This window comes from Sphaeramia orbicularis, chromosome 11 (genome assembly GCF_902148855.1).
Source record: "Sphaeramia orbicularis chromosome 11, fSphaOr1.1, whole genome shotgun sequence".
Lineage (NCBI taxonomy): Eukaryota > Metazoa > Chordata > Actinopteri > Kurtiformes > Apogonidae > Sphaeramia > Sphaeramia orbicularis.
The window spans coordinates 28,762,388-28,780,449 of record NC_043967.1 but is presented as its reverse complement, the minus strand read 5'-3'; the positions used below and the strand labels follow the sequence as shown (position 1 = coordinate 28,780,449).

Sequence of the window (18,062 nt, the reverse complement as noted above, 5' to 3'; positions counted from 1 at the left end):
ATAAGTAACGCTCGATATAATTAAAATTTAATATATATAAACAAGTCAACAAAATATAACATGTAGGTTTAATAATTTTTGACATTTTAATGAAGAAATGTGCTTGTGATAGCTTTAAAATGTGAAATTTTACATGGAATAATACTCCTTAGTTCATAGTTATGCTGCAAAATCTATTAAACTTTAAGGATTTCAGCATCTGCTACACTGTAGGACATCTCTAATGAGAAATACCCTTTCTTAAAAACAGTGTGACAGACATACACCATATGCTGCTGTTAACACACTGGCAACAAATATGTCTGGTTCTCCTTCTTCCTTTTTACCTCACTGTATAGCACAGGTGTCAGACATACGGCCCGGGGCGCCAAATCGGGCCCACCAAAGGGTCCAGTCCGACCCTTGGGGTGAATTTGTGAAATGCAAAAATTACACTAAGATGTTATTTCATTTTAGTTCAGGTTCCACATTCAGACCAATTCAATCTCAAGTGGGTCATAATAACCTATAAATACTCCATATTTTTCTCTTTGTAAATGTAAATGTTTTCATGTATTTACACTAAAACAACATATAATATTGCAAAAACATCTGAATAACCTGAACAAATATGAACAACCTGAAATGTCTTAAGAGAAGTAAGTGCAATATTAATAATATTCCACCTGTTACTAAGTGTTTTGTGTATTTGTAGATCCACTGTGATCTGTAAGTTAGAATGTACATGTGTAAATGATAAACTGAAGCTTAATCTTGTTAAAATTACACATTGTTTGAAAGGATAGTTTGTAGATGCAATTATTGTCATAATGTAATTTTTACTTTTTTCACTCTGAAACAGGGGTGTTAAACTCATTTTTGTTCAGGGGCCACATTCACCCCAATAAGATCTTAAGTGGGCTGGACCAGTAAAATAATAACAGTCACAAAAGTGAAATCAAATGATGTCAATGTTTACATCTATAAAGTTTTCTTCAAAATCTGAATAACATGGACAACTTGAAATGTCTTAAGAAAAACAAGTGCAATTTTAACAATATCATTTACACATGTGCATTACATCTTACATTTACATCGACAAACTTTCCTTTTTCAAAAAAAATGTGAATAACCTGAATAAATATGACAATCTGAGCTGTTTTAAGAGATTTAAGTGCAATTTTACCAATATTCTGCCTGTTAGTAAATATTTTGTGTTTTTGTAATTGTAAAGTATTTTCATGTGATTTTACTTTTTTACACTAAAACAACGAGAAAATTCGCGGTAATCATTATTTATAGGTTACTATGATAGTACTTTACTGGACTGACCTACTTGAGATTATATTTGTCTGTATGTGGAGCCTGAAATAAAATGATTTTGACACCATTGATTGTTAATATCTTCAGTGTAATTTTTGCATTTCACAAATTCATCCTACGGGCCAGATCTGACCCTTTGGCGGGCTGGATTTGGCCCCCGGGCCGCATGTTTGACACCTGTGCTCTAAAACATAGAGAAAAGTTTGGAGTTGACATAATTTATATATTATTATATTATTATTTTACTGGCTCAGCCTACTTCAGATCACATTTAGCTGAATGAGGCCTCTGAACTAAAATGAGTTCGACACCCCTGCTGTACAGTATATTTACACTACTCCACTATCAAGCTCCTACCTGTCTACTATAAATGGCATTCTTGGTGGAAAACCAAGAGGCCTATTATTTAATACGTTTACAGAAGGTGAGACATGGGTACAGACGTATCGATACACTTATAGAAACGTGCTATGTCGAAACCTGATAAGAACAATAGAAAATATCTTTTCCATTCTCCTGGATAGAAGTCATACTAGGCAGTATGTGATAAATCACTGTGTGACCATCAATAAAAGGTGTGTTCAGATTATGTTTTTCATGCCTAGCGATGCCTTAATGATAACAAAACAGATGAGGGGTTCAGCTACTACTTGTGTGTGCTGCCTTGCCCAGTTTCCTGTTGCACAGATTAACAAAGGAAACAGGGAGTGGTTTTATTTAGGCAGGTTTGGCCGCGCTTATTCATTCCTCTATGCTCAGTGCCCCGTCATTCCCGTTTGAGCAGCCCGACAGCTGATTGAATAAACAGAGAGGAAGGAGAAGCCACGCTGCATGGACACAGAGCAGACGCAAAGAACAGAAAGTATTCCAGTTCTGTGGCGAGACTGGATTTCAACACTTAAAGCAACAAACATGAGTTCAAGAAAACGTATTTTTCTGTCATGTACACAGAGAAACAGGAGATTAAAAAGTAGTGAGAGTAGGAAGATGAGGAAGCAAACTTGTGCAATGAAAATACATGGAGAAAAACAGTATGTTGAAATGATAAAGGAAAAAAACTGTTCTTTAATCGATACAAATATTTATTTAACCCTTTAATGCATGGTTCACACCATAATATTTGCAATAATTACTCCTAATTAGTTGTAGTTTGGTTTAGATGTAGTAACACAAAAGCACAATTACTACATGAACTGTCTAATTAATTACGATATATCACCTACAGTTATATTTTACATTAAGTTAGTGTTTTTCAACTTTGGGGTCAAGACCCCACATGGGGTCACCTGAAATTTATAGTAATACATAAAAAAAAAAAAAACCTTATCAATAAAAAATATATGGTGAGTTGAGAGAGACAATCACAGTGCATAAAAGACAAACTGTGAAGCTGAAACTGAGGCACTGTGGTACTGTTTATCTTTCAAATGTTCATGGTCGGTTTCAGATGCTGCAGCTCTTTCATATTTCATAGTTTGAGTTCTTGTTTGTTCAGTATTAATTGTCAGCCTTGTAAACCCAAGCTGGACTGACTGTACATATCCTGACCAAGGAAAATTAAATTCTCACTTTGTGCAGTAATCTACACCTGGCTTTTCTGCCTCCGTCCATAATAACATACATTATATAAACTAAATGTCAACTAAATTTAAGAAATACTTGCAACATAGTACAGCAAATTAATACATGATCAAAAAACTAAATAAAAATTTTGGCAAAAAAAAAAAAAAAAGTCTCCGTTTTGAATGTCTGCGGTTGCCAGAAATTGTGACATTAAAATGGGGTCACAAGCCAAAAAAGGTTGGAAACCACTGCATTAAGTTGTTCAAATCATAAATAAATCAATCGTATGTTAGCTTTATGGAGAGAGCCTTTTGGGCACTATGTTAAACATAACGTACTGCACACTAATACCCCTCGGCCAGAATGGACAGACAGACGACAAAATGATTACAATACCCCTTCAGCCCGAAGTTGGCCAAGGTGTAAAAACCATATTTAGAATTAAAGTTGTGTTTAAGCTACAAACAGTCCACATATAATGCCTGCATGAAATAATACAATAACAGCATATAGGGGAGGGTATTTTTATGTGTTTTGTGTGCAACCCTCAGAACATTGTACTTTGACTACAGCTGTCTAGTGTGAGTGTAGTCGGATTCTCTTCACACCACCGTCTCAACCTAAGTGCTTATGAATCCTCCATCTCATCTTTCCCTGACCTGAAGGTGTTTTCCTGTCAAAAAAGAGTGTTTCAGAAAAGGCACACACTTTATTTGACTGCAACCAGGCTGTTTGATTGAATTACAAGCCTGTAAAACCTTGGTGCACCCTTCTAGACTAAACTATGTGTTTTATATTGTGAAGTAACAGTGATACTAACCAGGCATCTGCTCTTCTTGTTTTTGGCCAGGACAATTGCGAGAATGCCAACAACGATTCCCTGCAGAAAGGACACGACACATGAGAGTACTGACAGTCACAGGGAACAGGAAATACACAAACCATGCAACATAAGACCAATCATACATATTCTGTGTTTATTCTCCCAAAACACTGCAGTGCTGCATTAGTCAAATAAACAACATGGGGAGACACTAACAACATACCATCTCTTAACACGTCAACAAACCCGCTGACAACAGGTATTTAAAATATGTGTTTAAGTGTCTTTGTGTGTTTTGGGAGATATTTTGACCCGGTGTCAAAATAATATTAACCCACAAAGACCCAGTGTTACTTTTGTGGCAGCTCACAAATGATTTTTTTCTCTATATTTAACATTTCCTAAGTGATTTGTCACCATTTATTATAAAATAATCCTCCATATTTTGCATTTTTTCAGTAAAAAATACATATTTCTCAGTATGTAATGTAGTGATCATATAGATGATTATAAATGCTCAGATTAAACCTGAGGGTTACTATGTCAAAAACAAACAACATAACATGCTGCAAACTTCTAATACCCCTTGGCCAAATATAATGTAAGATTCTGTTGAAAGTTAATGCCCTATAATTTATATTAGATTGTCTTTGTGTGAAACTTCTTACATACATATTTAAATGTGACAGTACTCAGATATTAAAACTACACAAGGCACAAGGCCATTTGACCTTGAAAAAGTACGTAAAGGTAATTTATTTTCAACAGGCTTCTGCTCCATGCTAAGATGCATCCACAGCATAAATTTGGTGCAGATATCTCGGTGCATACTTCAGATAATGTGATTATGTCGCTGAATGGACAGACAGACGGACAGATGACAAAACAATTACAATACCCCTTGGCCGAGGGGTAAAAACTAAAGAAAATAGAACAGAACAGAATAGAATAGAATAGAATAGAATAGAACAGAATAGAATAGAATAGAATAGAATAGAATAGAATAGAATAGAATAGAATAGAATAGAATAGAACAGAATAGCCTTTATTGTCGTTGCACAAAAGTTACAACGAAATTGCTGTAGGGCTACTACTCTGCACCACATGATAATAATAAAAAAAGATACAAGACAATATTAATATACATGTATAAATAAATAAATAAATAACACTGTGATTAAAAACAGTAGAGACTAAAAAAATAAAAAAATACAGTGTGCAAGGTTAAGTGCAGTGTGCAGGAAAAAGTGACTATTTTACTAAAATAAACCATTACCGGAACATAAACCAAGTGTCTCCATCCACTGTCACTGATCCAATTCCATGCATTTTACCGGTGAATCAATGTTGTAGAAGATGACAATGTTCCCACGGTAACTGCAGAGCCTCTGAATGTCCAAATGGGTCATATCTGATGACCATGAAAAGATGACAAACTGTATTTTACACCAATTACTTACATGTATTGATAGAATTAGCGGATCAACAAGTATTAAACCTAAAATGTTTAATGTTTAATGTTTCAGTAGATGCTTTTGGTCAGCGGTGGATGTTTGGGTCTTTATGGATTAATGGGAACATCTAATTATCTTATCTTTCTATTATTATTGTGAATTAAGTAGACTACTCCACAAAGTGAAAGTTAGAGAATTCACCTTTAAACATGATTTTTCTACAGTCATGCAACTCTGGGGGATGGTTTAATAAGTGTTCAATAGTCTTATAATTCTTCTGTCTTTTCTCTCTTAATGTTGATATTTTCTTCCTGAATATACTGGAAACATAATAAAGATTTACTCGGACAGATTTGTAACTTCCATTAGAACCACATATCTAATGGAAACCACACAACTTTCCATTTGTGTGAGATACAAATGCTTTATGTACCCGGTTTGTTAAGTGCTGTTTTGCAGTCTGGTCTTGTAAAACCTAATGGAAATGAAGCCTAATACAAGCTGTAAATTCCCCTAATGCTGCACCATTCCCCTAGAGATCTCCTTTTCTAATTTCTGTGATTTCCTGTACATTCTCACCACGAGGCCGGAGGTGAGGGCTACCACACTGGCGATGGCGTATTCCATGGCCTTGGCCTGCTCGTGAAGGTCGATGTGCCTGAGCACCACGCCGTGCACCAGCGCTCCCAACAGGAAGTTGACGTGACCAATAAGAACCATGCTGAGCCCCATCTTCATCAGGGCCTTGGGCTCCTCCAGACTGGCACAACACACTCCTGAGAAAAAAGAGGGAGGAAAATAAGCCTCCTGGATGTGAAATGTCAAGTTCAGAAAACACAGCGTTGTAATGAATCCAGGTTATACCGTTCATGTTGTCTGTGCTGTATTGATCAGACAGACGAGTCAGATCAGAGAGGTCACCGGTATTAATGATTAGCTGCTGAGCACACACAGAATGTACTGGAGATGGGAACTATTTCTAAAGGCCATTAACATATTAACATGGCAACATCACTTTTACATATGTACGGGACATCAAATGCATAGGACAACATACCCCTTAGATTTTCTGCCTTAGACAACTGAACTATGTAGGCTATATAATGAAATAAATAAATAAATAATAGACCCAATATCATGTAAAAAAAAAAGTTCAGATATGGCAGCATATACTGTGTGACAACAAAAAAACTATAGTCCATCATTAACTTTGTTGTGTCACAAATCACACTCATCACTTGGACAGCATTCTTTGCATTTTTCCACACACATAAATACAGAGGAGAGTATGTGAACATGACACAAAACAAGGCATTTCTGAATAGAGGAAAGACCTTGGACCTAAAAGAGGGGCTAATTCTGTCACATGGAGGTGGACTGGGAATCTAAAGACTAAGACAACTGGACTCTGCAACTTGAAAAAGTACACTCATATATATTCATATTTTAGGGCTGAATGTGGCAAGTGTCAGCCGGTTTCACGCTGTAAAAAAAAAAAAAAAAGTTATTACAGAAACAATAAAATACAATAGTTTAAGAAGTGTTGAATTATTGCTTATTTGTTTTATTCACAGACAGAGCACAATAATACATTAACATCAAAACAAGAAAAATACTTGTGTCAGGTTGTAGCAAAACTACTAATTTCCACTTGCAGTCCCTCAACAGGTTTTTTTTTACAGAAACCAGTTCTTAATAGACTGAAAAAATGTTGGCGTCCAAAGGTTGAAAGTCAAGGCCACTGTGATTTCATGCTGGAACATTGTAATGAGTGCTACATCTAGAGAATGTACTGAGGGACATTCCTATAGTTTGGCACAACCAGAATTTAGCACCAAAGGTCAACAGTCAAAGCCTACATGAAATAAACTAAAGGCGGCTTGATTTACCAGTCTGGTATTAATCATAAGGTGCTAGAAATTGAAGAACTGAATGAGCAGATTATGATGTAGAGATGGGTAACTGGAAACAATTATATTATATTTAGTTACATGTTTAACTGACAAATGAAAAAAGTTGGTTTAAAAAGCAGAAATAAATAGAAGTTCCTTTTATTTGTCCAATAGCGTATATAAATGTAATAAAAATCATCTATGTGATTACTGATCTAAACTATTTGCACATGAATGGACTTGGTACGATTTATATGAGAAATAAGATTCATAATCAAGGGTGTAAAGGGGAGAAAAATGATGATGACGATGATGATGATGATGATTCTAAGGGTCCATGACTGACAAGGGCATGAGCAAATAGTAGATTATTAATCTTTTTTTTTTTTTTTTTTTCCCCACAAATATGATTAACCTATATCACCATAAAACAATGATTGCTTCACAAGTTACTAATAAACATTTGTTTCTTTGCATTAGTTTTGATTTATTTTTTGGCAGAAAAGAATAACATCCAGTCTGAAATGTATTATTCGGCACACTATTTGTTTTATGATAATACAGTATTATTATATTCCACATAATGATCCATAGATAAAACAAAAGCAGCAATACAGATGATGACGAAAAAACATATGGGAGTAGAGAAAAAGATGAAATAGTGAAATTTACCTCCATCTAAAAGTAAAGCTACGTTTCATTTGTAACAAAAAAATCTAATACTTTTATCATTTCAAAACATTTAAATATATAAGATGTCCCTTTCGCATCTTTTTCAGAAATCTGCACGAAATTTTTAAATCTTTAGTAAGAAGAATATTGACCCATGTGTGCACAGTATTATACTTTTACAGTTTGCATAGAGTAGGGGTGTCAAACTCATTTTAGTTCAGGGGCCACATTCAGCTAAATTTGATCTGCAGTGGGCCGGACCAGTAAAATAATAACATAATAATATATAAATAATGTCAACTCCAAACTTTTCTGTATATTTTCCAGTGAAAAAAGTAAAATTAAACAATGAAAATGTTTACATCTACAAACTGTCCTTTCAAACAATGTGAATAACATGAACAAACTGAAAGAATAAGTGTAATTTTAACAATATTCTTTCTCAGTTTATCATTTCCACATGTACATTATAATGCACAGATCACAGTGGATCTACAAACACACACAACATTTAGTAACAGGCAGAATATTGTTAAAATTGCACTTATTTTTCTTAAGATATTTCAGGTTCTTCACATTTGTTCAGATTATTCACATTTTTTGTGAAATTATACTTGATTTTAGTGTAAATACATGAAAATATTTACATTTACAAAGAGAAAAATGTGGAGTTGTGAGTATTCATAGATTATTATGATAGAATGTTACTGGTCTGACCCACTGGAGATTGAATTGGTCTGCATGTGGAACCTGAACTAAAATGATTGTTAATTTCTTAGTATCTATTTCTGCATTTCACAAATTCATCCTAAGGGCCAGACTGGACCCTTTGGTGGACCGGATTTGGCCCCTGGGCCCCATATTTGACACCCCTGGCATTAAGAATTAAAATGGTGTGGCCCAAAGTAATATTTTTTCCACGGGGCCCTAAATGTCCGGAGCCCCCCTGGTCAGAATGCACAGTCATCATTAAGTTCAAATTTATATCAACAGTCTGATCGATTTTATCCTTCAGAAACACAGACCCATACAATCTTATCTTCAGATCACGTGCTAAATGCACATTAACATTACCACACCCAAACAAACTGTCGTAAAGTTGCACACACATGTAAAGTACATGTAAATAAAGCTGAGTCAGTGTTTACCTGTAGCCGCCATGTCCGTCAGGTCACCATCCGGTTACATTAAAGGGGTCTGGAGGACTGAGGGATGAACCAGGACCTTCTGCAGGTCTGTTCTGGTCTGGTTCCTCTGGGTTCTGAGGATGACTATCACCTCAGTCAATGAGGACAGACGTGATGAGCAGGACAGACACACATGACATGACTAACAAAAAAAAGACACCTAGTGACACCTTCAAAATAAAGGCTGTTGTAGAAAAGTAGAGATAGATAGATAGATAGATAGATAGATAGATAGATAGATAGATAGATAGATAGATAGATAGATAGATAGATAGATAGATAGATAGATAGATAGATAGATAGATAGATAGATAGATAGATAGATAGATAGATAGATAGATAGATAGATAGATAGATAGATAGATAGATAGATAGATAGAAATGTACTTTATTGATCCCAAAGGAACTGTGAACTCCATTGTTCATATACATAGATACAAATGAGACGTAAAAGTTAAGTATAGAGAATAATAATAATAATAATAATAATAATAATAATAATAATAATAATAATAAATAAATAAATAAATAAATAAAAGTGACATAGCCATAATTTCTGAATAAAATCACAGAGCCAGAAAAATAAACAGCTAGCCTATCCAATAAAAAACACACAATAAAAGCACATGAGGAAGTCAAATATGTGAATAACCTGAACAACACTGCACTTATTTTTCTTAAGAAATTTCAGGTCGTTTATGGTTTCACATTTGTAAAGGATACTTTGTTGATGTAACCATCTTCATTATATATATTAGATAGATAGATATGCTTTACTGTATAATTGAAAAAGTGCATTAAAATTTACCATACATATGTGTGTGGCTAAACATTTTAACATCTGTTTTAAATACAATATTCAACTACAAACCAGCATCAGTATGCCTTATTTCATCATATCATCCACATCATTCTCATGATTATAAAAAAAATAATAATAATTGAAAGCAAGACAGAAAACACAGCCACAAGTGTTAAAGTGGTCCAAACACACAGACTAACTACTACTATAATAATAATAATAATAATAATAATAATAAGAAGAATAAGAATAAGAATAAGAATAAGAATAAGAATAAGAATACGTCCATTTGAGGATTCGAAGGTGTGATGTTGTGGGTAAAATGTGACCAAGAAGCAGATTTGATAAGATAAGATTTGACAGGGCCTTTTTTAAAAGTACGCATGCTTTTATTTTGAAGGCAAACTTCCAAACATCTGTGAGTTTTTCCGTAACTTTGTCGCCGACGTACACCTGTTGGCCCCGCCCCCTTCACCTCAGCTCCCCCTGCACCTCGTGCGTTAGTGAAAGAATGATGAACTATCAGTCATTCCAGAAAAACAAGGTAATATCTCCTCTTTGAAGATATTATTAGCTTTGTAGATATGTGGATACAGACATGCAACTGAAATGAAGTTATAGTACACTGAAAAAGTTAGACCAGCCTCTTTATGGTTGCATATTCTAGAAAAATTTACATAGAATGGAAGGATAATGAATGATAATGAAGAAGGTATAGTTTGAGTATTTTGTGAATATTGTCAGTATAAATAATAGGTTTTATAATCCCACAGTGGCCAAATGAACAGATTTCTGCTTTTAACATGGTATTCCAGTAGATCTGTAGTGCCACCTGGCGGATGTAAGGCATTATTAACATCACATCCACATTTTATCCTATTAACCCCTTCTAAACGTCAGTCAGTTTATGGACAAAGTGAAAAATCTGATTTAGAATTACATTTATTTAACCTCTATTTATACAAAGTCTTCAAGAAGAAAAGTGCATTAACAGACAAAATACAATAAAACATGCTAATTGATTGGTCAGTTATTTTCACAATATCATCATATATAATCCAAATTTGATTTTGTTGAAATTACTGAAAACAAGGATAAACAATTCCACAATAAAAATATTAATACGGATTACACTTATATTTGTGTTAAACCACACAATTTACAAATTAAATATAATAATATAACAACAAGTAACTAAACAACCATAACTAAAAAGATTTTTTTTTGTTTTGTTTTGTTTTTGCTGCGATGGTTGTGTCTTAGACTGGTTAACACATGAGCTATTCAGTCAGTCATGAAAGTTAAAGACAGATGTTTAGTTTTATCCAAGTTCAGAAAAAAAAACACTTTATTTTCAGTGCTTTTACAGACTTTGTTACAAAATAGAAAAAAAATGACATCAGTTGTTTATGTTCCTAAAAGTACACCATGTCACATTTATGAGCAATAAAGCTACATTTTTATTTATCATTGATTATTATATTATGTTCAATATTTCAGATATATGAAATTAGAATAAAGGAGGAGAAAACAATCATCCAGAATTAAACAATGCAGTTAGCAACATGCTACAGCGTATGTAATTAAATTAGCAAATAACTGTAATCTGCTGCAGTATCGGAGAGAAAAATATTATACATAGAATATGTTTCTTTTACTGCAGCTGAGTTGCTGTTTGTGATCTAAATACCTTTTATTTTTTGGTTGTGCTTTAACATTAAACGTTTCCTATCTTATTTTAAGTTGGAAGAACTGAAATCAGTGTTGAGGACTGAGGTGTTTACACTGACTGATTGTTTTAGGAGATTTCAGCTTTAATGCTATAATATTTGCAGTGGTGGGGAAGCTACTTTGCAAGCATTTCTTGTAAAACTACAAGTAGTTCAGCGTGGCAGTAGTTCAAACAAACTACAGTTCTACCCTTGGAGAAATGTAGTTTGTAAAACAACAGCTAGAAAATGTAGTTTTAGCAACTACGTTTTATTTGCAGTGTTATATTGAGAATGTACATGTGGTTTATATGAAACAACATATGGCCATGGGTGGGGCGGCACATCGCTATCGGGGTGGTGCTGGCGGGAGGGTCGTCCATGGTGGTGAGGACCACACGACATTAGTAATGATCACACATCTGCAAAGCATTTGAGTGCTGCAAGGGCAAGCCAATCAGAGGCAGCGTTGGCTGTGATGTCATGACATGATCATGCATTCAAAGCAATTCAGGATGAAAGGAAACGGGACTGTCTTCCATTCAGCGGTGAAATACAGTTTATATTACAAAAAATAAATCTAAAAAAAACAACTTAATTTTATGTTGTTGCTAAAAATTGTAGTTTGCAAATTGAGTAGTTAAACTACAAAAATTACCCAAAAGTACTTGAACTACTTGGCAGAGCACAAAATATGAATGTAGTTTAACTACCAGCAAGTTACAGCAAAATGTAGTAAACTTCATGTAGTTCAACTACATGAAGTTTAAGTCTCCCCAACACTGAATATTTGTTAGTAATCAAGAGTAGCCAAATTATTAAGTTACATTCCTTTGTTGGAGTAATTAAAATAGTTACATTACTATTTACATGCTTAACAGTAACTTGTAATCTGTAACATGTTACATTACAAAAGTGACCTTCCTGTATCTGATATCACTTAGAATGAGAAGACATGTGTGTTCCCTATGACAGAGAGGCCTTACAGCCGTCATAGTCCATGGGTTTCCTTTTAGATGGAGTGCGCATGCTGCCTTGTTGTTTGAGATTCACCATCCGGGCCGCAATCAGATACAAAATCTCACAGATGTTGAGGACCACACATGCGACTGATGCCCCCACCATGAAGTAAGTGAACACCGTCTTCTCTGTGGGACGTGATATGTAGCAGTTCACCAGGTTGGGGCACGGGCTGACATCACACTGGACCTTCCGGGGCAGCTTGAAGCTATCGTAGATGTGGTGAAGCAGGTAGAGAAATGTGATCTCAAAGGTCGTCTTAATGAAAAGACTCATTAGATAAGTCCACCAGAGGCCACCATGCTTCTGTCCTGGGTTGTCATAGAGACGTGCATTCTCTCCGTGCTTCGCCTTGTATTTGCGTTCGCGATCTTCTCGGTAGGCCACATGCAGAACCACCATGAATGAGGGGCAGGTGACGAAGATGAGCTGAAGAGCCCAGAGACGGATGTGTGAGATGGGGAAGAAGTAATCGTAGCAGATGTTGGTGCACCCTGGTTGGCGAGTGTTGCAGTCGAAGTGTCCCTGATCATCGCTCCAGACGCGCTCTGCAGCCACGACAAAGACCAACACCCGAAAAACAAAGACAACTGACAACCAGATACGCCCGAAGGCAGTGGAGTATTTGTTGACTCCACTAAGGAGACCCTCGAGAAACTTCCAATCCATGAGTCTGGCTTTAATTCACTTTATGGAGCCTTTTGAGGTCTGTCTTGAAATGTTCCAGGGTACAGAAACTAACACACTGTGGAAGTAAAAGACAGAGGTAGTTTTGCAATTATCCCAAGAAAAACAAGGTAATCAACAGAAATAATACAAAGACTTTTATTTTCTTAATTATTGCTGCAATGTACTTGTTCAGTACTTCACTTTTAATGGGTGTTCTGTTTTCTATCCATCAGTAGCAACGGTGAAAGTTAAATACCCTGTTTCACTTCTTACAGTTAGAAGTATTGCTTCAAAAGTTTAGTGCTTAGAAGAACCATGTCTTTAACAAGTCATGTATTCAACACACACTTTTGTTGACCAAAGAAAACTCCCCCTAAGTGTTGACAAACACTAGATTTCAGCTTTGTGAGTAAACTTTGAGCTTAAGTCTTGACAGTTCTCTCAACACTCCGTCTGAGTGCAGTAGTCAGTGTTGAAATTACCTTTTTTTTGCATAAAGTCTAAAATCTGAATAAGACTAACTCCAAAATAGTAAAATAAAACTGTCCAAACCTACCAGAAGAGTACTGGTCTTCTGCTCAGTCCATCATCCGTAGATGTACTCTAGAATTCAGCAAGCCAACCGCTCTCCTGCAGCAGTCCTGTGATATTGACTGGGTAGAAGAATCAACTCTTGGCCATTACCTGGAGGTGTGGTCACTTTTGGGTGTCCGCCCAGAGTTTCCCTTTAAACTGCCAACTCCTTATGCCAAACCCCTTTCTTGTTGATAGTCATGACAGGATTGTCAATTAAGTAATACTATAAGCTCCAAGAACAATCAATATTGAAAATGAATTAGCTTTTTTCAGCTAATTTGTCAATAGTAAAATCACGGTCTTATCAAAAAGGTCCAAGAAACTGAGCCAATGATGCAAGGAAGTTGATTGCGCAGTGTGACCTTGTGCAAATTAATGGGCAAGAACCATAAATAAAACCAGCACAAGCTCGTAGACCCCATTTACACATGGTTCTAGCGGTGGCACGTTTTTTAACAGGTGACTTGCTATCAGTTACATTAGGCAACTAAAGTTTGGAGATATGGGCTTTGTAGTCTTTGACTAATCATGATTAAAAAGGGCCACCACCTAACAGCTATTTGTGCAAGTGCTCCACTGGTACCAACATACACCTATGATATGGAGTGGCAATATCACAATCAGATATTACACTTTGTTCATTTTCTCAGATAACCACTGCCTTGGTGAGAACAGTCATGTTTCATGTTTATGACGCTGGTCCTTGTTTCAGTGGAATGCAGGATGTAGTTGATTGACACACAGGTGGTCTGAAACTGAGGAGTGGTGATTTTTATCAACATTGGTCAATAATACTACTCCCATCACTAACCACAGAGAGATACATTTGTACTCCAGACATTATGTACCATGTTTGGACGTTTCTGATTCCCTTCTGTACATGAGTTTTAGCAGAAAATACCAAATGACATAAAATGAATATTAGTTGATATGAAAATGCCAGATGACATGAAATGAATATTAGTTGATATCCATTAGGTTTTACAGTGTAATCCTGAAATGTGTTGGGGTTATATTTGAACAATGTTTGAACTCAAATAGTTTAGGTTGTGTTATCCACAAACACAGAAACTATGATATATTCCAAATAAAACAATAAAAGCAAGCATATTTAGACCAGTCTTTATTTCTTAATAAAATCCAGGATGTTATGTGTTCTTACATAAAAATATATTTGTGTTTCAGTTTACATTCTAGTGTACACACAGAAAATAAGTCCAGCAATTTTATTTTGGTTTCATTACATTTAAATGCAGAAAATAATCTCACGTAACAAGTAATTATATAAATGTGCAAAATAAATCACCCATGTACTTCAGATTAAAGGTTATAAAAAAAAGCATTACATACAGGGACAAAAAGCAATTTAAAAAAATTAAGATATTTGTAAACATTTTTCTTAACCTTCATATTGCGCTTGTTTTACAGATCAAAGCAGGATGTTGAGTTGAATTTAGGTGAAGTTTTATCCTCACAATCAAACAGAATCTTCAATATTTTTTGTTGGGTTAGGTGTAATCTATACATTACAGATGTTATGGACAGAAACATTTTAAATAATGGTTTTGTTGTGTTTATGTAGCTCTTTAGAAACCTTATTCCACCTGACTCAAATCAACTCAAACACAATCGGAGGGTTAAAAACAGGCTCTTCCAAAAACTTCTGGCCAATAGAACAAAATAGTTTCTCTCAAACTCTATCATGTCTCTCAGGACAAGGCGATGCTGTACGGAGGGGCTGTACTTTCTTTGCCTGCTTCTCCATTGCCTTTTTCTGTCTTCATGTTCTTCTCGTTCTCCTCATATGGCGACTTCTGCTTCGCTGTCAGAGGAGTTCTGACCATCATGAAGGAGTTTTCTCTCATGGAGCGATGTTCTCCTCCACAGCACTCTGAGAACCTCTTCCCACAGAGATAGATAACCTCTAATAAGGTCAGGAAGATGCATATGAAGCTGGTAACCACCATGAAGACGGTGAAGATTCTCTTCTCCGTGGGCCTGAGGACAGAAGGTTAAACACAACAGAATGTTAAGAATGACAGATTATATGAAGGATAGGAAATCAAGTTCAGGTGAAGATCTTTACCTGGCAATGTAGCAGTCCACCACATTGGGACATGGGTCTTCGCTGCATTTGACCAGTGGTGGAAAGAAGGTGGCCTCGTAGATGTAGAAGAGTAGGAACACAAACACAGTATCTACAGTTATCTTAAACAGCAGGCTTAAGAAATAGGTCCACCATAGACCTCCTCGCTTCTTCCCTGTGTTATCGTAGAGAGGGGTGCAGTTTTCGCCATACTTCAGCCGGTGTTTGCGCTCGCGTTCGTCCCTGTAGCTCACATGGAGTGTCACGAGAAGGGACGGACAGGTAACGAAGATGAGCTGAAGAGCCCAGAGTCGGGTGTAGGACACAGGGTAGTAGTGGTCATAGCAGACATTCTGACAACCTGGTTGACGAGTGTTGCAATCGAAGTCCTTCTGCTCATCTCCCCAGACCTTCTCGCAAGCCACCAGGAAAACCAAGAGCCGAAAGATGAAAACGATGGCGAGCCAAATACGACCAAACGCTGTGGAGTACTTGTTAACCCCACTAAGGAGGCCCTCGAGGAAGGCCCAGTTCATGGTGATGTCTTACAAAAGATCAGCCTGGAAGCCCTTCCAAAGTGCAAAGAAGCCACAGAAAGCCCCAAACTGTGGCATACACTGCTGAGTGCTAAAACACACACTTGACTGAGCATTACATACACAAAGCCTCTTTAATATAGTACTTGTTGTTGCTGCCTTCTTGGCACAGGCTGAAAGGGGAGGGCAGAATTCTGTGGAAAGCAAACACACACTAATTCTTTTACTACGGCTACTGTTGGCATTGGTCATAGCAAACACCTTGACTAAGATGCAGGAGAGATAAAGAAAGACACTAAATTGCACATGAGCCCATGGTTAAAGGGACAAACCTCTTAGCACAGAAGACTCTAATAAGATGGAACATTATGGACTAAACTTGACATCTGTCTTAAAGGTTTGAGTACCAAAGATTTATAATGACTAGTCTAAAGCTGCTTTTCAAGATGTCAAACTTTAAAATAATTGACAGAAGATACAATAACGAGAACAATCCCTTATACTCCAAGCGATTTGCGATCAGATGTTAATTTATCTTGGCTGGCTTCAAGGCTTTGTTCCCTATAAATGAAAACACATGGCAAGTTCTAGTCTCCCACCTTGGCTCATTACTAAACAAGCAAGCTCTTTCCATTTTAGTCCCCCAGTGTGGTTTTCAGTAAAACCTTTTCCTCAAATTAGCTATTTTGACCTTAGTGTCATTTGATGATGCTACATTAATCAAATATTTCTCCATATTGGCCTGGATAATAAGCAAAGCTAAGATGCAGCAGAGGTGTTGTTGCAGCATGAATGAAATGAGTTGTTCATGATAGAATGATGTGATGGTTAACAGTCATATCAGAACCAGAATCAGCTTTATTGGCCAAGTATGTGAACACATAGGGTACAGGGAATTTGGCTTCAGTTTTTCTTAGCTTACGACATACAGTTTCAACATAAACCAAAACACACTTAAAGGTAGGGTAGGAGAACCTGGAAAAAAAGGTTTGAGCAAGCTGCATTTTGAAAATACACAATTTAAAAGTCCAAACCCTTGTTTCAGATTTCTCTCCGAAGCCACACCTCCAGAGTACTGGATTGTACTCGCAGAGGGGGGAGGGACAAACAGCAGTTGAGTTTGAGAGACATATCACCATTCAGTCATTTTGATGGGCCGGTTAAAATGTTTGAATGGTGTTTTTTCAGTCCTGTCCTTTCCGCAGGTGACTAAAACTTTTTATTTTTGTGTTAGAGCATTTTAATTAATTGGTTGCAATCAGGGTGTGGAGGGGATTTTAACCTCCTAAGACCCAGCTATGGGTCTTCTGCCCACATTTGTGGACAAGAGTTTCACAACTTTATAAAAAAAAAAGAAAAGAAAAGGAAACTGTCCACCACAAAGGACAATCCATAAAAATTTTAAAAACTGCATCTGAAAAAACTGTTACATCATGATGTTTCCAATATGGGCACTTATTTAATAAAAAACAAAAAAAGCTTGTACTTTGCTGACATTTCCTGGGTCTCAGGAGGTTAAGTAATATAGTAAAAAATGCTCCAGGGAAACATCTCCTACCCTACCTTTTAACATAGACATAATATAAACAAACATTTGACTAGAGACAAAGACAACAATGGGTTGAGAATATTTAAGATGAATGTGAATAAGTGGGTAGATATGTACAGAGAACTGGTCTATTAAAATATATGTTTATGTATATATTATTTACAGTGAGAGTTTATATTGTGATACGTACAGAGTGCCAATTACAGTTTTATACAGTGAGTA

At 36.1% G+C, this 18,062-nt stretch overlaps 3 protein-coding genes across 4 annotated transcripts in view; all 3 read right to left on the bottom strand.

Moving 5' to 3' along the window:
- Positions 1-9,009, bottom strand: part of LOC115428236 (transmembrane protein 54-like) — an 18,949-nt gene extending 9,940 nt beyond the window's left edge. Inside the window, exons 1-3 of one of the 2 annotated variants that reach the window (XM_030147090.1) lie at positions 8,855-9,009; positions 5,722-5,918; positions 3,686-3,745 (exon numbers count right to left, since the gene is read on the bottom strand). In XM_030147090.1, coding sequence (XP_030002950.1) covers positions 3,686-3,745; positions 5,722-5,918; positions 8,855-8,867 — 270 coding nt within the window. In that variant the 5' untranslated portion in view covers positions 8,868-9,009. The remainder of the gene's footprint in view (positions 1-3,685; positions 3,746-5,721; positions 5,919-8,854) is intronic. The other variant, XM_030147089.1, reaches the window with a different exon arrangement.
- Positions 9,010-12,370: 3,361 nt separating this feature from the next.
- Positions 12,371-13,093, bottom strand: LOC115428152 (gap junction beta-3 protein-like). Its single transcript, XM_030147000.1, has one exon. It carries the CDS (start codon positions 13,091-13,093, stop codon positions 12,371-12,373), a length of 723 nt encoding a protein of 240 aa, XP_030002860.1.
- A 1,722-nt stretch (positions 13,094-14,815) lies between these two features.
- LOC115427873 (gap junction beta-4 protein-like) lies at positions 14,816-17,214 on the bottom strand. The gene is made up of 2 exons (XM_030146593.1): positions 15,756-17,214; positions 14,816-15,667 (listed from the first exon to the last, which is right to left on the bottom strand). Exons 1-2 carry the CDS (start codon positions 16,289-16,291, stop codon positions 15,379-15,381), a joined length of 825 nt encoding a protein of 274 aa, XP_030002453.1. The 5' UTR covers positions 16,292-17,214; the 3' UTR covers positions 14,816-15,378.
- Between the last annotated feature and the right edge of the window lie 848 nt (positions 17,215-18,062).